This window comes from Tenrec ecaudatus, chromosome 12 (assembly GCF_050624435.1).
Source record: "Tenrec ecaudatus isolate mTenEca1 chromosome 12, mTenEca1.hap1, whole genome shotgun sequence".
NCBI lineage: Eukaryota > Metazoa > Chordata > Mammalia > Afrosoricida > Tenrecidae > Tenrec > Tenrec ecaudatus.
This window is the reverse complement of record NC_134541.1, coordinates 83,008,361-83,030,863: the sequence shown is the minus strand read 5'-3', so window position 1 is coordinate 83,030,863 and position 22,503 is coordinate 83,008,361. Positions and strand designations below refer to the sequence as shown.

General features: G+C 41.1%; 1 protein-coding gene and 2 non-coding genes across 6 annotated transcripts; 2 read left to right on the top strand and 1 right to left on the bottom strand.

The window, feature by feature from the left end:
• Positions 1–567: 567 nt before the first annotated feature.
• LOC142423537 (U6 spliceosomal RNA) lies at positions 568–673 on the bottom strand. The gene has a single exon (XR_012779168.1). It is a non-coding gene; the product is annotated as a U6 spliceosomal RNA (small nuclear RNA).
• Positions 674–3,598: 2,925 nt separating this feature from the next.
• On the top strand, positions 3,599–3,762 carry LOC142423737 (U1 spliceosomal RNA). The gene has a single exon (XR_012779335.1). It is a non-coding gene; the product is annotated as a U1 spliceosomal RNA (small nuclear RNA).
• Positions 3,763–4,705: 943 nt separating this feature from the next.
• HNRNPF (heterogeneous nuclear ribonucleoprotein F) lies at positions 4,706–21,046 on the top strand. Of its 4 annotated transcripts, XM_075564218.1 has the most exons (5): positions 4,706–4,827; positions 5,146–5,207; positions 6,855–6,910; positions 17,661–17,722; positions 19,604–21,046. In XM_075564218.1, the coding sequence occupies exon 5, from the start codon at positions 19,654–19,656 to the stop codon at positions 20,899–20,901; it is 1,248 nt and encodes a 415-aa protein (XP_075420333.1). In that variant the 5' UTR covers positions 4,706–4,827; positions 5,146–5,207; positions 6,855–6,910; positions 17,661–17,722; positions 19,604–19,653; the 3' UTR covers positions 20,902–21,046. The 4 variants fall into 4 exon arrangements, with proteins under 4 accessions (XP_075420333.1, XP_075420332.1, XP_075420334.1 ...); XM_075564217.1 differs by lacking the exon at positions 6,855–6,910; XM_075564219.1 differs by lacking the exons at positions 4,706–4,827; positions 5,146–5,207; positions 6,855–6,910 and adding an exon at positions 5,371–5,492.
• The last annotated feature ends 1,457 nt before the right edge of the window (positions 21,047–22,503 follow it).

Here is a 22,503-nt window from a genome sequence, read left to right as displayed (position 1 = left end):
CTCCCCCTTATTCACAATGATATGATTTTTAGTTCTGATGATGCCTGATACCTGATCCCTTCGACATCTCGTGATTGCACAGGCTGGTGTGCTTCTTCCATGTGGGCTTTGTTGCTTCTGAGCTAGATGACCGCTTGTTTATCTTTAAGCCTTTAAGACCCCAGACGCTATACCTTTTGATAGCTAGGCCAACCACAATATTATAGATATTAACCTTATACAAGTGTGCGAGCTGGCCAGCCAGTTTCTGTCTGTAAGAGAAGATGGATGTAAAGTGGATGAAAGTAAATAAAAATGGTAGCCTACTGAGAATAAAAACAAAACCTTTTCATTCGTTGAAAACCCCATGTATTCTTTGAAAACCCCATGGTACACATGGGGCTGCTATAATTTTGGGTTAACTCCAGAGCTACTAGCTTTTAAAAAAAAGTTTTATTAGCACTTCATATAATAGTTCTATAATATCAAGAAGAGTTGTACTATCTTCAGAATTAAAAAAAAAAGACAAGTTTTTTTTGAATGAGCAAATTCGTCTTAGCAAATATGAAATTGACACAGGGGCCAGGCAAAAATATGGAAGTCTTCACGAATTTGCGTGTCACCCTTGCGCAGGACCATGCTAATCTTCTCTGTATCGTTCCAATTTTAGTATATGTGCTGCCGAAGCGAGCACAAGTTTTCTAAAGTGAAGTCTGAAAGAAAAAAATGGGTGTCTCTTCCTTTATTTTTGTTGCCATTGATAATGTGGGTCTCCAATTACACAGTGACAAGAGTCAGTGAAGTTAAATGGTGCACCGGAAGGTGGCGGAGCAGTTGTAGCCACCCTCAGAATAGCCTGTCTTTTTCTGCTTTCCAAATCAGGTAGAACAATGGATGTTGCCCATGGGAGAGAATTCTGGGAAGTGTAGTTTTCCTTGGTCCTGCAGACACAATACAATGCTATCCTATCAGGCCTGCACTGGCTTTTTAAAGCAAATTGAGTTTCTTGCCTGTTTGGGATACTTTGAGAAAAGCAAAAAACATAGGTAGTTTTGTGGTTAAATTTTGAAACTATTTGTCATGCAAGTTATGTTTTTTTGAAGAAACTCTTGATCTCTTTGTATATGAGGAAGTAAACTGATCTTTTCTTTTTTTCCCCGTCTCTGCCATTGGTATGCACACACCAAACTATTTTAGTCCCATTTATCTTCTTTTACTAATAAACGTTTTTTGTAGGTCTGGCACTTTCAAAGGCCACATTATCAGTCATTAAGATCTCAGATTTATTCCATGATAAAACTTAGATTATAGTTTTTCATGAATTGTTCCAAATGTAAATATTAGCAACACATATTGTTGCTTAATCTCCTCAGGATATCAACTGTAAGCTCAGGGGTTCCCAGCTCCCTTCACTCTGACTCACTGATTCTCACTATTCTCGTGTTTGATAATTCAACTGGAATGACTCACAGAATTCACAGAAAACACTATATTTATGATTCCAACTTTATTAAAAAGAACACAAATCAGGATCAGTACAAAGGAGATATATAAAGTGAAATCTGGGAGGCTTCCCAATGGGAAGCTTCAATGTCTCCATAAGGGAGGGTCTATTTTCCCTATTTCATTAACTAGAAAGCCCAGTGTATAGACTCTACACCTTTCATTGAGTTCTTATTACATAGGGAGATGACTTAGTGAATCAGTTTTCTCCCTGGGGGTCTGCTGATACCATTAAGTAGTCTTACCTAAGTCAATTAACATAATCTCAAAACACATTCATTGCCATCAAGTTGAATCCATGTCATGGCAACTTTGTAAGATAGAGTAGACTGCTCCTGTGGGTTTCCTATATAGTAAACTTTTTTTGAGTGGGGATTTAAAAAATTACTTGGGATTTAATATGTACATCATATCATTCCATCAGTCAGTCACATCAAGTAGAAATGTACAATTTTACCACAATCAGTTTCCAAAAATCTTTTTCTACAAGGAGTACTTGAGATCATCTTCCTCCCTAAATCGTAAATCTGTATGGTAAGAGAAAGCCTCCTCTTTCTCCCTCGGGTTGGCTGGTGGAAACCCGATCGGGTGCTTATACTCAGTCCTATAATGAACTTGAACTAACACATTATCAATGGGTTTTTAATTTAACTTTAATATGGTGCTCTTGGATAGAGGTTCAAGTCCACCCAAAGGTACTGCAGAAGAAAAGCTTGGTGATCTAAAAAAAATATGAACCATTGAAAACCAGTTCACACACTTATACTCTGACACACAGGGGCCTCCAGGAGTCAGCATTGACTTGAAGGTAATCGATAATAACATTAATATAAACACACATTGGAATATTATTTTAAGCATTTTTGAAAATTTGGAATATTGAATCACTCAAAAATTGCATTATAGTACTTTTTATCAAATGAAGTTTTCTGTCCTGAGGTTCCAGAAGCAAATATATTAAGCTATTTTCATTGAAAAACTCATAATTGGACCAAAACCTTAACAACTTGGAATAAAGAGAAGGACCTCATTTCACCAACATTCACCCCAATTTCACTAATGACTAAAACACCATTTGCTGGGCCATCTGCCAACACTGCCCTCCTACCTAGTTTATTTATCATGTTGCTTTTTAAAAAAGACAACTCTGTTAAGTGTTGGGATGCTAATCATAGGATTAGCAGTTCAAAACCACCAGCTAGACTAGTAGAAATGAAGTTTTTTACTGCCTTGAATAGTCTTAGAAACCCACGGGAACAGTTCTATCCTGTTCTTTGGGGTTGTGCTGAGTCCGAATTGACTTGATGGCAGTGAGAGAGGGAAAAACCCCAGTCATAGAAAATCCTATGGGGATGATTTGTAGGTTTGTTTGTTTTTTTGCATTTTTGTGATTACATTTATTGGAAGGGTGGGATACAAATTAAAATGTCATTTAGTTTAGAGCGGCAAACCAACTTACTTCTGAGCATCAAAGTTTACGTAGGTTTCTCTTTGGAATATAGCCTACATTCAAGAGGCTCCTCTTTCCCTTCTGAACAGATTCTTGGTTTCAGCCAACTCTCAGTGGAGGGGCAACTAGCACAACACTATCACCCCGCACAAAGGGCACTGGAATATTGTGTTGTTGATTTATGTATCTTTTCATACATCTCTTCATCAATATCTATAGTAGTCACAGTTTTTTCCACATCTCCCAGTGTATTTAAATACTGATCATAAGCATGCAGTCTTTGGTCATTTCGCATTTTCACATCAATGCGATCATCCAGGCTGAGCCTAATGAAATCCAGAGGCTCCTCTACTGTGTTGCTAGTTTGTTACTGGTCCACATCATCTGCCATGTTTCAAATTCTCGACTTGCAGTTTTTTGTACAACTTTGCTTCCATCTTAATGCTACACTTGGCCTCATAGATCACCTGGTCTTTATACACTTGGATAAGGCCTATGCTCTAGCTGGGCAATTCAACTGGCTTTCTCACTTCATTCTCTCCTCTCCAATGGTAAAGCGGGAGAGGCTTTATAAGCCATGCTTAAAGACCAGTTTATTTTGGGGATGTTGAGTAGGCCTTTGTGCAACATGAGCATCTTTTTAAGTCTTATTAAAAATGTGTATCTATACTTATCTGGCAGAGGAAGTACCATGATCAAGGAGGTGGTTTTCCTAGGTTGACGCTCATTCATTACACTCTGGATGTGCTGACTCCTGCGATTTCCCCAAACGTGGGAAACTCAACCGCATAATTTGTGGTAGTGGGGGACTGCATTAATGCTCTCTCCTGATTTCTAAAAAAAAAAGTTTTAAAGTGTTAACTATTTTTTTAAGACCAACTTTCTGTAATTTAGCAAATTATTTCTCTTCACGCTTGCACCTCCTGCTCATGGCAACATTTTAGTTCTTTTCTGTAACCAGTTTCTTCATGGTATTCCACTGACACGACTAAACGTTTCATTTTTCTGGTAATTAAAAATAAATCTTTTGCTTAGCCTGTCTTGAACATTATTTTCTATCTTCTTGGTAAAGGGTGTTCCAAGAACCAAACGGTCGTATAGCCCTAGAACCTCTGAAGAAAAGCTTGCTCCACTGTCGGGCAGAGGAGCCGCACTCAGTCCTTGTGCTCAGGTGTTGAGTCTGCCAAACACACTAAACCTGCTGCTTTACCTCCAGCGCTCAAAGACGCCTTTCCTGTCTGGTGTTACTTTTCTTTCAGCAAGACTCCCTCATGGATTTATTCAGTCCTTGGGTTATTTTTAACGGTTATCTGAGGGGAACACCCAAGCAGTATCATTAAGGGGACCGTGGTTCACCTTCCTCCTCACACTAGGGTTCCTAGTGCTACCGATCCTCTTCCCCAAGGAACCCAACTTCCAGGGCACGTATTCCCGCCTAGCTCTCCCTAGGGGCCTAGGCAAAGGCCCGCGTCCGTTGGCCAATCGCAGCCTCAGCGTCTGGCGCGTCACAATGGCGCGCTAGCGGCCTCTCCCCCGTCCGGCTCCCAGAAGGCCCCGCGGGCGGCCCAGCTCCCCAATTCGTGTCGCCAGCGGACTGAGAGCAGGACGGGCCCTGAAAGACAGTCAGACAGGGAACACTGCTCAGGTCATTGGGCGACAGTTCCCCTACGTCGCCCCTCCAGTGGCCACAGCGGAGTGCCGCGGCCAGAGAGCCAATCACGGCCTCCTCTGCGAAGGCGTCACAATGGCGACCTCGTGGTCCCGCCCCCTGGACGCCCGCCGTGGAGGCCCCGCCCAGATACCGCTCCGCCCCAGCATCCGCCCCGCTGCGATCCTTTCCTTCTTCCGGCTCCTTGGTGGAACCAGGGCTGCGTCGTGTCTTACGGGAGTTGAAGGTGAGGACTCGGGAAAGGGACGAGCCTGCGGTCTAGCTCGCAGGCGACAGACGGGCGAGGGTACAGGTTTCCAGAGCTGCGACTCTCAGGAACCGAGGGCGTGTGGCCGAGCAGGGACTCGAGACGCCGAAGGTAGCTGGGCCTCCCGGAAGTGCTCGACGCGGCTAGAGTAGTAAGCTCGTGCTCGCTTGCGCATTTGGCACCGCCCCCTAGGGGGACCGCCTAAGCGCGCTGGCAGGGGTTTCCATGGTGATGGTAAACAAGCCTCAACTGCCTCTAGTACAACCGCCAAGCTCCCCATGTTCCACTTTGCTCTAGGTGCTCAGGTGGGACGTGCGAGCGAGGCGCCCGATGTGGAGAGCGGGAGCGTGAAGCCCAAGGTGAGCGGGAACCAGGGGAGGGACAAGGTGGCGGGCCGAGCGCGTACTCGGGGGCGGAGAACGGGAAAAGGCGTGGGGGCCGCGGAACTGAGGTTTGATGGGGGGCGGGGTCTGAGGTCAAGGGCGCTCACCAGGGACCGGGCGAGGGGTGGGGACTCGGGGCGATTTAGCAATCAGTGGGCGGGCTCGGTGCCCGGGCGGGAAGGGCTCGAGTCCGCCGAGACGCAGGCAGTGTGCGGAAACTCGCTGGGGCTGGCGGCCGGCGGCGGGGCGCGCTGTGGAAGGGTGAGTAGAGGCCCGCCATTTCTAGGGCGCCGAGCGCTACCCAGGAAAAGTTAGCTTCTTTAATGAAGGCGGTGTACTTCGACTTGGCTGAAAGCGCACCACCTGACTCGGCGCGGAGCCATTTTTTAGCCCTTTAAGCCTTCTTTTCCCAGGGCCTGAGGCCTGTGCTGGTTCGGCGTCTCCCATTTCTGTTTCTCTCCTCTCCGTGGAGTTGGGGGTTAGTGGCCGTACGTCTTTGGACGTTTCCTTTTCTTCTCGTGAGCACGCTTTCGCCTTGCCTTTACTGCGAATCTTTACGAGTGCTTTTTGTTCGGTACGCCCTGCTCGTAAGCAAAACTTCCAGACTGCCGGGCATTCATTCGCGCGGGGCTCGGGTTCTCCGTCCCGCCTCAGGCCGCGAAGAGCCGTTTCCTTGGGGCCCCACTTCCGTTTCCTTGTTCCGTTCCCTCGCCCCCGGCCCGCCCGACGCCGGGCCGCACTCGGGCGGCTCGACCCCCGTCTGTGACCCAGGACGGAGCGCCTCCTCGACCCCCCCACCCCCGCCAATCCCCGTCCCGAAGGTGGAGGCTCCCGCCGATGGCTCTTCGCCGCCGTCGGGCTTCCTGCGGTTTTCGCAGCGGCGCCCCGCGGAGACCGGACCTAGTCCGGGCCGGCCCCTAGCCTGCTTTGGCGGCCACGGGCGCCTCCTGGCTTTCCGCGGGGCTCTTGAGGGGCCCTAGGCCCGCGGCAGCTGCTCGGGAGCGCCGGGTCGCGCGCTCGGATCTCCCTCGCACCGGAAGCGCCGCGCCGCGATCCGGTGGGGGAGGGGCGGAGGCGCCAACCTCGCCGTCTCCTCGTGGCCGGCGGCGCAGTTTGTTTCTTCACCGAGGCGCGCCCTTTTGCCGGGGGATTCGGCGGAGGCCTCGCGTGGAAGGTAACGCTAGGAACTAACTCGGCACTCGGAGCAGGAATTTAGTTGCTAGTTTTCCAACGGGTGGATCTGGAACCTGGAGGGCGAGGGAAGTGGCGCGTTTCGGCTTCTTAGGCGAAGTCGTGGCGGCCCTACCAGAACCGGCCGGCCGATGGAGAGTTGGAAAGTTACAGATAACCTTTTAAAATGCCGTCGGAACGGCTCGTCTTCATTTAATCGTGACTTCTAGCCTGTGGTTTTGAAAGCTACTCAGTGAAAACGCCTCAGTAATTAATTAGAGAAAAGATTAATAGTATATACCAGTGAAAAATTGCTTTAGCTATTATTCCTAAATAATAAGAGTCACTTCTTTTAAAAGTAAATTTTAAGTAAGCTCACCCTTCGCATTTGCCCTCTTTTGATGCTGTATTTTTAAAATAAATTGCTATTTACACTGGTGTTTCCCTTTTAAGGGAGGGGGGACGGACGACGACAACGCTGGAACGACCTAGGGAAGCAGCAAAAGCAGGTGCTTACCATGAACCTGGATAATGGGATAGTAGTACAAACGTTTGGGGGAGTGGGGAGAAAGGCACCGTTTAATGTTTTTCTGAAAGGGGGCAAAAAGTTTGGGAACTTAAGATTCAGATACTATGATCTTTTATTTCCTCATTTGGTAATTTTACTTATTTTAAACCTGTCCAGTTGCTTTGGTTTCCACTTAGTTTAGGGTTAAAAGATTCCCATGAAACACAAGATTTACCTGAAAATTATTTCCGGGAGCGTTTGCCCTCCTCTATGACCAAATTTTCAGCGTTTGCTGTAGAGCATTGGAGAACCAGCTCGTGGTGTTGGATCACCATAGTAGTGAAGAAACCATGCTTGAACCTGGCTGCTCTTTTTGGAGCCACATCAACTGAAGGTTTAACGACATTTTCTAATAGCATGTTCATAAACAGTCTGGGAGAACAGAAATTTGCCAGGGACACAGCTTATTGAGCCGCTTTTCCCCCCATGAGTGTTCTTTTTGGTGGGCAAGTGGAAATCAGTTCTGCCTGGTGGCTTACTGCAGCAAATCCGAAACATTTAAAAAATATGCATAAGTGTTTAAGCTTGTATTAATAAGGACTCTGAAAAACAACCACAATTCTCAATATCACACAGACACATCCTTGATTGCAAATGCTCAGTGTTCAAAAAAATGTTCATGGTTGTGTGATTTTATAGATTGATTTTAATTGAAATCTAAAAGTTATTTTTTAACTTAGAAACACTGACCAAAATTAATACAATGGAAACCACAAGTTTTAAAAATTTTGACATCACCATAATAGAGCCTTATTTATATTAAAAGTAGTTTTAAAAAGAACAGTAATTTACAGTATATGATCAGTTTTACAGTATTAACTTGTATTTTATCAACCAAATCCAATTGTCCTGAGTTCCCCATACTCTGGGATTATTTTCCCCCAAAATGCACTTCTGTGGGGCTCTTTGAATATCTGTCCTCTAGTTTTTCCTTTTAAAATGCTGGTTAGCTCTAAAAGTTAAGTCCCAAGTTCTTTGGGGGAGAAATACCACTAGAGGTGCTGTTGAGGCACTTGGTTTGTGTTCTCTTTTTTGATGTTGGCAGCCACTGATAGTCTTTTTCTAGATGGCTAGTTGTTTGCAAATTAGTGATATTTTTAGTTATGTGTTTTATGGGTATAAGAGCAGGCAAACTTCTATAGAGATTTCTTTAATCAATCACTTGATTAAAATAAATTTGAAATTAAAATACAGGCTTTTCTTGTTTACTATTGTCTGTCATGAATTGGATCCCTACTTAGCATGTACCAAAGCCAGCCACTGATTTTTTTTCCCTAATATGAACTAGTGGATTTTACCATATAATAACTCTTGTGAACTAATTTGAAGTTCAAAGCATCTTTATCAGTTGGTTATTGAATGATCAAGTACCCTTGCATCCTGGAATAAATCCAATCTGGTCATGCTAGCTGTATGAATACTGCTTTGCTTATTTCTAGACTTGGTGTACTTATTAATTCTGAATTTATGACTGACGACTTGTAAAACTTAAGCCAATTCTAAAACCACTGAAAATGGAAAACCAACTCCAGCTTGACTAGATCCTTACGTACAAATAAAACGAAGCTTTGTAAAATAAACACAAAACATGTCTTTGGGATAGATCTCTAACCAATATATGGGCTGCTACCTAGTTGATTCTGACTCATTGTGGTTGTAGGACAGGATAGAGCTGTTTCATAAAGTTTCTAGGACTAGCTTTAGCAGGAAGCAGTATGCTAGAAACCTTATTTCTTTCTAGGGCAGTGGTTCTTGACTTTCTAATGCCGTAACCCTTTAATATAGTTCCTCATGTGACCCCCAAACATGAAATTATTTCTAATTTTTTTCCATGAAATTATTTTCATTGCTACTTCGTAAGTATTTTTGTTACTGTTCTGAATCAAGTTGTTTGACCCCTTAATTAATCTCAAGACAGACTGATTACACATGATACTGGTATGTCCTCACTTAAAAGGATAAAGCCCTATTAAGCAAATAGATGGCACCTACTGATACAGGGGATTAGGATTTACAGCAAATTTGTAGGGGGGGGGAGGCACAGTTCAATGGGTAACAATGCAGAGATGATTTGTCATAGCTTAACTGGTTTCTAATCTGCTTTACATGTTTGGTTAGAATATGCTAGGAAAAGATTTGAAGTATGAGAGGATATCAAAAGGTGGAAATGAAGTTAAGATAATAGAATTTTGCCATGAGAATTTTGAAACCCTCTCAAAATTTTAAACGTGAAAATTTTTTATTCATATAAAAATTTTTTTGTTCACGTAAGATGTATGATTTGGGATTTAAATTTTAGTGTATATTTAGTCAGTTGACTTGTCTATCACTCCAAAAAGGTAACCCTAAACCCATTAGCCTTGAAGTCATTCATCATCACCTATATTTTTTCTAAAGAGTTTCATAGTTTTAATTCTTATATTTATGTCTTTGATTCTTATGGACTTAATTTTGGTATAGGATGGTAGGGACACATCTGTTTTATTTTTTTTTCTTTCTCCTCTGTCTCCACCGGCTGTTAAAGTCTTTCTCCACTGAATTGTCTTAGCTCCCGGTGGGGGAGAGGAAGGGGGAGAAGCAATTTATTGCCGCCATTAAGTGGATTCTGATATACAGGATTCCTGAGACTAAATTATCTGGAAGTAGACAACTTTATTTTCCTGCGGAGCAACTGGTGCATTTGATCGACCAACATTGGCCAGCAGCCCAATTCCTGTCCCATAGTCCCTCCAAATATCCTGAAGCTATAAATCATAGTAAGAATTTCTTTTTGGACTTGATTAATCTGTCTTCCTTGGTAGTACTCTCCCTGAAATTCACTGCCATTGTGTCTATGCTGACTCAGTGACCGTCTAGGACCAGGCTAGAAATGCCTGAGTTTCCTGAGTATATAACTCAAGAAAAGCTCCATCTTTCTCCCTAAATTATTATTACACAATCTGAATCATTGGGGGTATGGACTAATAGTACAAAGCATTTAATATGCAGGTGAATGAACTCTGATTTCTCCCCTCTCCCTGAAAATGAATGGTAGGCCGAATAGTATGTGTTTCTAGATCTTTCAGTGTTTCAAAGCAGATGTCTGCTTCCATTTTAGTTTTATGGATACAATGTTTTTCAAAGCAGTTTTTCTTTAAATGTAGTAATTTTACCAACATGGTTAAGGTGAAAACTGAGTAATTTAAGATAGCAAAAATTTTCTCCTATCCTACATGTTTTCCTGGGGTTCCTATTAAAAATGACTGCTCATACTGCCCCTGTGGGACAGGGTAGAACTATCCTGTGGGGTTTTTTTGTTGTGTTTTTTTTTTTTATCCCTGTGGTTTCTAAGACTATAGAGCTCAGACAATTCCTATTAGGTTATTTCTCCTATCTCATATTAGGTCCTACAACTCTCATCTCCTTTAGTAGAGAATAAGATAGTTTTAGGAAAATGTAGCGGTTTTTTTCACTTAATATGATTTTCTTATTCTCCATTATAAATATTAGGTAGCTTGCAGTAGATAATATAGTGCAATGGTAGCTTGTTCTTTGTAGATAAAAAGAATTCCTGTTAATTTCAATATAAGTAGCTATATACTATTAGCTTTTCATTAACAACGCTTTGACAAGACACAGGAAGAGTATATTACTCCAGATTTAGCTATAGTAAGTTCAAAGTCCCTAGTAAATAATGGAAAACGTACTGCTTAAAGGCAGTGACAGCCTCCTAAATAATAAATGTTCATTATGTTAATGTTCTTAGTCATTCATTTACAGCTTCTTTATAACTCGTTTGCACATGGAAATTGAAAATGGATTGTTGTATAAGTGAATATCCCTCAGAACTTTAATAATAATTATGTATTACTCCTTTTTTATTCTTTGAATGACGTTGGTCCTGACTTGCTTTGTATTAAGTATGAGATAGCAAGAAAAATGTAAGGGCCATTAGATTTGGGGGCTTTATAAAATTGCGCAGTTTAAAGAAGTTTGTTTTTTAAATAGTTTCCAGTACAGTTCCCAAGTAGAATCAGAAAACGCCCATAACAAGTAGAGTTCTAAGTTCTGCTCAGATACAGTCCCACGATTAGGAATTGGCATAAGAACCATCACATGTTTCTCAAAAGAATTAGAACAAGCATCCAGGTGGACTAAATAGGTGAGAAACAAAGGGGCAGAAAAGAGACTGCGTTTATTTTATACTAGCTATTTTCCAGGAAACAAACTTCTGTTCTCCCTTTGTTCCCATCCTAGTCAACTCATCCAATAATTTTCATGATTTTTTTTTGTGGTTACTCATTTAATGTTACTGTCTTGGAAGCCCAGTCTTAACCTTCATTTTCTGTTTTTGTTGATGGCTGTTTATAGAATTTGCCAGCATATCTCAATCACTTATTAATTACCAAGATCACTGGAACGATTAAGGAAGGAGCTATACCTCCGTTTACAAGCAGTATAGAGTGCATTGCCTGCATAAAGGGCATCCTGTTTTCTGAATAAATCAATCTTCCAAGATGGGTCATTTTATCTATTGTACTTTTAAATCTATGAGCATTCACCAATTTCCTACTAGTCTTCATATGGCAGGGAAGCATCAGTTCTTGTGAAACTTGTCTAATCTTGTCTTTCTGCAGCTATTATCAATTATTTTCCAAGATAAACAACTAAGCTGCTCTTAACGGAACTCAAGGTATATCAATTTCCACTTGGAACCAGAGACATCTCATTGAACAAAATACTGAGTCACGCTTTTGTGCCTTCTCGTTTAGTTGAACTGCTTTATAACTCAGGAATTTACACCTCTTGGCAATGATCGAATACCATATATACTTGAGTATAAGGCAAGTTTTTCAGCACATTTTTTATGTAGCTTTTGTAAAATTAGGTGCCTTGGCTTATATTCAAGTCATATATTCCAGTATGTACGGTAATCACTTAAACCTGTAAAGGCAATACAAAAGGACTTCAAGGACAAATAGATTTTTAAGAAAATAATAAAATGTATGCTAATATAAATTACCAAGACTATTTTTGAAGAGGATTTTAGAGAGCAAGTTTGGGAACAATCAAAATACCCATTTCTGTCGTAGCCATTTAATTTCATGTTTCTCACTTTCATCAAGATGGCTCAAATTTGAATCCTTTGAGATTTCTTATTCTCTGAAGATAACAATCAGGGTTGACTTTAAAGTTTTTAATATGTGGAGTAGTTCCATGTACCTTAAACAATTTTTAAAAAATCATTTTATCAGGGGCTCATACAACTCTTATCACAATCCATACATACATCAATTGTATAAAGCACATTTGTACATTCATAATTCTAAAAACATCTCTCCACCATGATGCTGCTTTTTAAAAAAAAAAACATTTTATTAGGGGATGATGCTGCTTTTAAAGAAATACTCTGCCACTGTCCTTTTAGCACATTTGTACATTCATTGCTCTGCTTAAACACTTTTTGATCGTTTTTGTGTTGTCCATACCTATTTCCCTTTTGTTTAATATAGATGAAATCCCAAGCACCCTACCTTTTTTATTCAGTCAGTTCTCAAATATCTCCTATTGTAGGCTTTTCCAGCCTTGTTTTCCTGTTTTTTCCAGATTGCCATTTACTATAATTTGGTAAACTCTAGATAGATTTATTAAAACTTTTTTTTAATTTTCTTGATAGATTTTTAAGACCTATTTCAAAAATAATTTTACTACTAAAGAAATTCAAATATAACTCCTACTTAATTCACAATAAGTTTTATTTTTAAAATGTATAGACCTAAATGGGTGATATAACAAGAAATAATAATCTTCACATATTGATATTAACTACCAAAGTTGTGTGTGTGTTTATTTTTACTGTCAGGAAAATAGTACATCTATATGTACAAAAAGCAGAGTCAATTGATAGTATCAGAACAGGATTGGTTTCATCTGAACTCCCACCTATTCCAGTTTATTCATCATTATTCAGATTAGTGCAATTGCTTTACAAATAAAATTTAGTCTGAGGGCAAAATCTGCGAAAGAAGGGTATAGGGGAGAAAAGTTCCCACTGTAGTGTCCCTGTGTTTTTTTACTTAAAGTTTATCCATTCGGTTTCTTCCCCCCCCAGTCCCCCAAGATTTGCTCTCTATTGAGAGACCTCAAGAACTGCTTTTCCTTTCCTTGGCTGTCTTGTTTCCTGCAGACTTATCTGCACTAGAGGGACTTGGCTGTTTTCTTTTTAAAAAGGGTGGTATATCCTGTGCCCCCGTGGGTGGTACATCCATTACAGATTGTGATGCTATCAACACCACTCCCTACTAACCTCAAAATCATGTAGGGGGCATCCTTGTATAATCTTGAATCAAAGCACCCATGCCCATACTGGTTTTTGACTCCTGTCTTGAGCTTGGGCCACTTGTATGTAGTGAAAGCCTCTTGATAATCTCCCATTCCCTCCTCAACTCCTATTTGTGGGGAACCTCCACTCCCAGAAGCCTGTCTTCCTGAGGGTGAAGAGTATCTGGTGGAGGCTGAGGGCTCCTAGCACTGGACATTTTAGGTCTCTGGGGACTTTCCGGCTGAACAGCCAGAACACAAATTTAAGAGGACGCTTTAATTCGTCCACTTAGTTTTTGTCAGATAATTGCCGTTTCAAGTTTTGTTTTTTGCCATTTCAGTTTTATAACAACAGATGCCTCAGGACTTCCTGGATATACCTTCTTTGAGCTGTCTTTCAGGCCTTTGGCTTTAAATGTAACCTGTGGCTCCCTTAGATTTGATTTCAGAAAAAAATACTTGTGTAATTAAAGTAATCTGGTCTTACTTGCTTCCATCTGTTGGCAGTTAAGATTCATTCACACAAAAAATGGAGACTAGAGGAATAATAGACATAACTAAGCCTTTTTGATGGGAAATTCTCCACCCTCATCTCACCCTCTTTTCACCAAAGATGGGTTGAGTTGAAAATGCTGTTTACTCAGTTGTTAATGATTCCTTTTCAGCCCTCATGGTCCTCCTTGTGTATCTTGATTGCTTCTTCTAGAAGTGAAACTAAAAACTCATTTAGCCTTGATGTGTAGTGGTCAACTGGAGTTCTGGCAAGAAGCAGGATTTTGGTGCCCCCCCCCCCCCCCCCCCCCCCCCCCCCCGCCTGTGGATTACATTTCACAAAATCTCTAGATGACTCTGCCTTGTGTTGGTGCAGTGAATTACATGTTGGGCCGCTAACAGCCAACTGCTCTGAGGATGAGTCTTTGTACTTTTATAAAGATTTATAGCCTTGCTCTAATCCTCAAGTTCACCAGTTTCTAATTTACCAGTTACACTGGTAGAGGCTGCCTTTTACTCCTGTGAAGAATTAGTCTCAGAAACCCACAGAGACCCCCTCGACTTGGGTCCTGTAGGATAGTTATGAGTTGGAATTAACTCAATGGCAGTGTTTTTTTTTCAATTTTGGTCCAGTGTGGACCTGGTTGCATGGCACAGTTGAATTTTAAAACTGCCCCACATACATAAAAAATTAATAGTCTTCGAGTGTGGGGTCCAGAATTGGTGTTTGCAATACTTTCACAGTGATAGCACCAGTCTTCTAGTAGTGAGATAGTTATCCATCAAGGCTTTTTTGACATGTTTGTGCCTGAAATTTACTTCTGGGTATCTCATGCTCATCCTGTTTGATCAGTCCATGAAAGGAGCAAGTGATTAAAGCAGGCATCCTCAAGCTACGGCCCGCGGGCCACATGCGGCCCACCAAGGACTGCTATCCAGCCCGTGAGGTGTTTTTGCCCCGTTTATTGTATTTCCTTTAAAATAAGATATGTGCAGTGTGCATAGGAATTTGTTCATAGTTTTCTTTTTTTAAATTAGTCTGGGACAGTGAACTGGTTCCCTGTTTAAAAAGTTTGAGGACCCCTAGATAAAAGTATAAAAGGCAGAGGTGAGCCAGATTCATTAAGAGAGCTGGGTTTTTCCTTTTAGTATTTTCACCTTTTTTTCTTGGATAAGGAAGGAAGGTTGTACCAATTCAAAAGTTTAGAGATGAGCATTTCTTGATGGGTTTACCAGTAACTAATCCTTTCCTGCCATACCACCTACCCCCAAATTGCATGCCTGTTTGTCATCTGAGCTTAGAAGATGATCTATAAAGTAAAAGCTTTAGCTTTCTTCCACGGAGCAACTGATGGTTGCAAACTGCTGACCCTGTGTAAATCACTGAACCACCTGGGCTCTTAATTGTAGATGATAGAAAAAAGGTAAGATCACAAGATAATGATTAGTGATAGACTACTCCAGCACTACGAGTGTGACTGCAGCAGTGGGGAAAGGACCATGATAGGGGTGCATACACAAAAGTTTCGGGATTTTGATTACATAGCTATGAGGCCAGTTGGGGCATGGCCTGAGTTATAATCATCGACTTAGATAACATGTCCAGTGGGCCATCTTCTTTAAGTGTTTTGGCAGGTTACTGTGTTTGCGCTTAGTTAATATTAAAAGAATTTAAAAAGAATTAAAATATAAGGCTTTTAAATGCCTTATAATTCATACATCATTCGTGTTAAGAATATTTGTACATGTTGCCATCACTTTCTAAATATTTACTTTGTATTAAGCCCTTGGTATCAGCTCCTTTTCCCCTCCCCCCAGTAAATCTGCTTTTAACATTAAAAAAAATCTTTGTTGGGCGCTCTTACACCTCTTACAACAATCAACACAGCATCTGTATCAAGTATATTTGTACGTATGTTGCCATCATTTTCTAAATTATATTTGAGCCCTTATCAGCTTTTTTTCCTCCTCCCCATTGGCTCTTTGATAAATTATAAATTATTGTTTTCATATCTTACAACGACTGCTGTCTTCGCTTCACCCGGTTTCTGTTTGATGCCCTGGGGGTGGGTTTCTGTCATTCAGATTGATTCCTTCCCCCTACCCTTCTAGTAGCACTCCTCTCATTTCTGTTACTGAGGGGGTTGTATGACTGCGATTTCATGTCATGAGCTCTTATCTGTACCCGTGTACATGTTTCAGACTAGCCAGAACTGAAAGGCAGGTCTGGGGTCGCGTGCGTGCGTGCGTGTGTGTCAGAAGAATATTTTTTCTTTGGTACTATACTGCGCCCTGCTTGACTCATACCTTGTGACCCTTCTGTGAGGGGTTATCCTGTTGTCTATAGAAGGGTTTTGCGGCTGTTCTGACCCCCCCTATTCTCGTTCTCAACAATGTTTGTTTTTTGGTGGTTCTGGTATCTGTTATGTTGGCAGCTTACATTCGCACAGATTGCTGGTGTACTTCTTCCATGTGGACTTAGGGCTTCTTTGCGGTGGTGCTGGGAGGATAAGCATCACAATACAAAGTCAACACCATTCTTTATGGAGTCCTCTTGGTGGCCTTTTTGGGTAAACAAACATGTGGCTCAACCCCACCAGCCTACTCTTCTGGAGAAGAGACATCCCATAAAATTTACAGCCTCATAAATCCTACATAGGGAATCCATAATTGTGGATTTTCGGGAGGGCAAACTGTCCTTCTTCCCTTGTCCCTAAAGTCACCTGGAAATTGAGCAACAGGCAACAAGCGTCAACTTCCTTTAAGACTCACATGGAGATGGAAACAGGATGCCCTGTTTACACTAACCTTTAACTTGAATCAAGACTTTGTAAATGTCAGATGAATACAGACTTCAGAAATAAAATGACCCAAAAATGGGGAACATAAACTTTGAGGCTCTTCATATATAGCTCCCAGAGGAATGTTAGCCAGGTGGAACACTTTCTAGCAAAAACAGCTGGCCTGGCCTAGTGACCGTATTGTACAGAGCAGACCAGCTTGTAAGGTTTGCAAGAAAGAAGACTAATCTCTATGGATGCAAGATTGTTAAGATTTCTCTTAGGAAGACTGGGGGATTCAAACTGCTGATCTTTCAGTTAGCATCTGAGTGCTTAACCACTGCATTACCAGATCTCCTTTTCCATGGAGTCTGTCTTTGACCAGATTGTGACACAAGCACTCTGGCATTTAGATACTCCCCATTCTTACATCTTCTGTTTGGTGAATGTTACTTGGCAGCATGTTGTGGATAGAGGTCATGATGGAAACCGTGCTGGGGGGAAGAAGGGGTTCCTTGGCTCCTGGCCCCCCGGGCAGCAGCACATCATATTGGAGGGCAGCTGGGGCTTTGTTGGGCCTTTCTGGCAACTTGGCAGCCTCAAACCTCCTCCAAGTGCAAAGGGAAAGAGCGAAAAGATATTTGCTACTTCATAACAGACTTTGCTACTGTTAGGTATCGGGTGGCCCCCAAATGGTTCACAACCCACAGGTTGAGAACCACTACTGTGTGGGATTTCTGGTTGTACATCATTGGCTGGGACAAATAGACTAATTTTTCTCCTTCAGAGTTAACCTGGTCAGTCCAAAGCGTAGAATTGCTTTTAGAGCGTGGAACATATGTTCTCCCTTCTATATGACATGCTTGATGAAGCTCTCACCCCCTCACTCTATAAAAATTCAGGGATTGAGTACCATCAAGGCAGATTCTGTCCCTTCTGTTGTCCTCTATAATATCCTATGAAAATGTAAACCTTGTAAATGTCATGATGGCCAAATGTGACATCTGGATCACCACAACAGCCACAGAGGAGGATCTCTGGCCTGGCTTGCCTTTGCCTAGAATAGCTGCACCGCTACAGTGCCACGATTCCAATGGTTTTTCTTCTTTTTTTTTAAAGGCTAATTCATAACTTCCAGAACATCTTGCTTGAGGCTGAGCATCTACCATTATCTTTAAAAGGTGAGTTTTGCTTGTTTGAAAGTAATTTTCATTTATATTTGACTTAGAGTCAAGTAAAATTTTAAGATCCTAAAGTGAAAATGTTTTGGTTCTAACAAGTGGAGTTTACCATGCTTCTGAGAAGACAAAATGGCAACTGGTTTTTGTGTTTTTAGAATATTCAAATGAGCAGTTCTCAATTAAAACACTACTTTAGCTGATAGGCAAAGTACTAGGTTCCCCCCCCCTCCCCCCGCCCCCTTACACACACAGTCCAAATATAGAGGAGGATCCAAGGACAAAAATGAATGTGATGTTAACATCACAAATCAATTGTGAATTTCCTTGTTAGTAGGCTACCGTTTTAAACTTTCCCCAGGGAAAGGAAGTGACTAAATCCTAGAGAACAAAATAAGCAGTAAATGTTGAATTGAAACAAGACATTCACAATTTGTATGGTATAGTTAGCAGGTATTTTGAGGCATTAGCAATAATTATGAAATGATTTTCTTTGTCTCAGCCTAACCTAGGATACCTCAATATTTTTTTTTTTCTGAAACGATTTTAGCTCCATGTAGTTTCAGACTGAGCTGCAGGGTCCAGGCCACAGTGGCCAACAGCAGATTGATCACGGCAACGTTCTGAGGGTAGAGTCAGAGGAGTTAGTCTTTTGGAAATGATGGCATATTTTAGTTGAGATCTTAAGAGTAGACTGATTATATGGTTGGGGGGGGGTGGTATTTTGTTTGGATAGACGGTCACCTTGTGTTACCTGAGGGGATGGCAGAGATTTCTGAAGCTAGCTAGATGAGTGAATGCTAGCCCTAACTGGAATAAATTAAGAGCAACTTGGGCAGACTTAAAAATGATATAGGAAAGGGTTTGTTGTAAAACAGTTACTGCGTTTAGAATCTTAGTAGTTTGGGTGGCATAGTGGGTTACAAGTTGAGTTGCTTACCACAAAGCCAGCCCACCGACCAACTCCAAGGTCTATGAGATTGTTCCCTTAAAGATTTAACATTTAAGGAGCTCAAAAAGGCAGTTCTACTCTGCTTTAGGGGTCATTATGAGTTCTGAGTTCTTGGCTATAAGGAGAGACAACTCTCCTTGTTTCTGACAGTTTTTCTCTTAAATGGAAGGCAAAATCAGTTGAAATTGAGGGTATGGGAGGGTTTGTCAGACATTTAGAAAAAGCTTCAAGAAGATGGAGCAGTTGTAGAACTATTGGCGATATTAAGGGCCTTTTCAAGATAGGTGACTCCATTTTTAACAGTCATGTTATTTCCTAGTCTGGAACAATTTTGTCTCATTGAAATCTGGCAGCAAATGTATAAGTGATACTTATTTCACAAGATAGGGTGCTTCTGACTCTAGAGGGTGGAGTCAAGAACTGTTAACTATTATTTTGCATCCTTCTGGTATTTTTGACCCCCCCTTTTAGTGTCTAAATATTTAACTTCAAGGTTTAAAACAATCTTCTGTTCATTATTTGTACCTAGGTAGCATAAACAAACCAATTGGTAAAATCTAGTGGTGTAATTCAGTAAGATTGTACACAGAACTTTTGTAAATCACTTATACTTTCCTTATCACCTGTGTCTTAGAGTAAAGGTAAATCTCAACAAGAAAATGCCCTTGTGCTAATTTGACTAATGTTAAGGGCTCCAGGTTGACATTTTTCTGCCTTTTGCTTTATAGACACCCCCTACCCCAAACAGAACAACACAGTTGCCATTGAGTCAATTCTAACTCTTTGTATGTGTATATAAAATATATGTAATTATTATATTAATATTGTTTACCATCTGTCTCATCTGTAAAATTGGAAAACTGATGATTACATAATTTTGTAATAAGTACTAAATAAAAAATTACATAAGGTAGTTTTTGCTTTCTTTTCAGCTACGAAAAGCCACACTAAGCTGGTTTGACACCTGACCTGTTGAATCTCCATGATGCTGGGTCCTGAGGGAGGTGAAGGTTTTGTGGTCAAGCTCCGAGGCTTGCCGTGGTCTTGCTCGATTGAGGATGTGCAGAATTTCCTCTCTGAATGCAAAATTCATGATGGCGCATCAGGTGTTCATTTCATCTACACCAGAGAAGGGAGACAGAGTGGTGAGGCTTTTGTTGAACTTGAATCAGAAGATGATGTAAAAATGGCCTTGAAGAAAGACAGAGAAAGCATGGGGCACCGCTATATTGAGGTATTCAAGTCCCACCGAACCGAAATGGACTGGGTGTTGAAGCACAGTGGTCCAAACAGTGCCGATACTGCCAACGATGGCTTCGTGCGCCTCCGAGGACTTCCATTTGGATGCACAAAGGAAGAAATTGTTCAGTTCTTCTCAGGGTTGGAAATTATGCCCAATGGTATCACTTTGCCAGTAGACCCCGAGGGCAAGATTACAGGAGAAGCCTTTGTGCAGTTTGCTTCACAGGAATTAGCGGAGAAGGCGCTAGGGAAGCATAAGGAAAGAATTGGGCACAGGTATATTGAAGTGTTTAAGAGCAGTCAGGAAGAAGTGAGAACATATTCTGATCCCCCTCTAAAGTTCATGTCTGTGCAGCGGCCAGGGCCCTATGACCGGCCTGGCACCGCTCGGAGATACATTGGCATTGTGAAACAAGCAGGCTTTGACAGGATGAGGTCTGGAGCCTATAGTACAGGCTATGGAGGTTATGAGGAGTATAGTGGCCTCAGCGATAGCTATGGTTTCACCACAGATCTATTTGGAAGAGATCTCAGTTATTGTCTGTCAGGAATGTATGACCACAGATACGGAGACAGTGAGTTTGCTGTCCAGAGCACAACCGGACACTGTGTCCATATGAGGGGGCTACCATACAAAGCAACAGAGAATGACATTTATAATTTCTTCTCTCCACTTAATCCTGTGAGAGTACATATTGAGATTGGCCCTGATGGAAGAGTGACCGGTGAAGCAGATGTCGAGTTTGGCACTCATGAAGAAGCCGTGGCTGCAATGTCGAAAGACAGAGCCAATATGCAGCATAGATACATAGAGCTGTTCTTGAATTCAACCACAGGGGCCAGCAACGGGGCATATAATAGCCAAATGATACAGGGCATGGGGGTGTCAACCCAGTCTACTTACACTGGCCTTGAGAGTCAGTCTGTGAGTGGCTGTTACGGGGCTGGCTATAGTGGTCAGCAAAACAGCATGGGTGGATATGACTAGTTTTATAGAAATATTTTGAGTTATTTCAATCAAATTATCACAGGCAGCCAACAAGCAGTGGAGAGCAGTTATTACATAGAAGCTGTGGGACCCATTTTGCACCATGAGTTTTGTGAAATCTGGATTAAAAAAAATTACCTCTTCAGTGTTTTCTCATGCAAACTTTCTTCTAGAAGCATGTGATAAAGATAATGAGTAAATGATAAACATTTTGGCTTTTCTCAACATTTTTGTAGTATACTAAAGAGTGACGCCAGTAGTTAAATATGTGGATCTTTTACACCACATCGCAGTAAACACACTGGGGAGACATGCTTTTTTTGGAAACTCAAAAGGTGCTAGATCCCTAATCCAAAGAGAAACATTTCTCACGTTTGTTCATTCTAGTTTGTTCTCATTTAAAATCTTATAGGTTAAGTTTTAAGCTTTTAAAAAGTTAATTTTGAAAATTGAGACACAATACTAATACTGTAGGCATTGGTGAGGCCTTGACTTAAACCTTGCTTTGTACTGTGATTTCCTTTTGGGTGTATTTTGCTAAGTGAAACTTGTTAACCAAATTTTTTTCTTAAAATAAAGACTTTTTCACAATGACTGGTACAGACTATCTGCTCACCAAAAGCTAGCAAAATGACTGGGTGTTTGAAGATATAACTCATCTTAATACTGATGTATTTTAGTGTGAATTAAATAATAGTACATCTAATCTGTTTTCCTTATATTTTCAGAATGAGGCTAAAATAAAAAGATAAATAAAAACATTAAACATGACTGGATATGCTAATAGAAAAACATTAGTGGAAGGGAGTCTATGTACACATCCACCACCTGTTTTGTGACTATTTCCTATATGTCCTTAATGACTTGGCAATAGTTTTTCATTTTTATGCTAACCTATGCATTGTTCTTAGCTATATTTTTAGGAGCTACATGTGTTGTGAAGTCAGCAACCATACTTTTGGTGTGAAGTATTTATACAAAGTAGTGATTTGAACATTCTTTTTTCATACTTAGATTATTTTTACATGAAATCCACTTAGCAGTGGAAAGCAATGTTAAAATCCTGGACAGCTCCACAGTTTTTTGTTTAAATAGTATTGGCATATATTTTTCATGCATATTTAAAATTTGGGCAGTTGTCAACACAATTTCAGAACACCATCTATGTCAGCTTCCCATTTTTCTTCCTCATCCAAACCCAACCATCTCCCTAAGAAATTATTCAGTTAGCATCTCTAAAGATAAACCTATCCTGGGTTTTATACACAGATAATCATATAAACCATAAGGAACCCAATGACCAGGAAAACCTCGATTAAAAAATGGGTCAAAAGAGATCAAGTGATAAGTGTATTACATTTGAAACCATATATTGTTGAGTGTACTCTGACAGCAGGCTGTGTCTGGTTTGACTGGACCCTTAACCCATGTGTGGCTCCTGCATATGGATTTTGGGCTTCTATCTAAAATAACCTTTTACAAGCAAGGTATTCAGTTTAGCTCAAATACCATTAATATATCTGTGGTTTATATGTCTCAGGTTCCATTTAGAGACATTTTAGGATAGAGACATAAGTCCTGGGGATATCTATAAAGTGATCA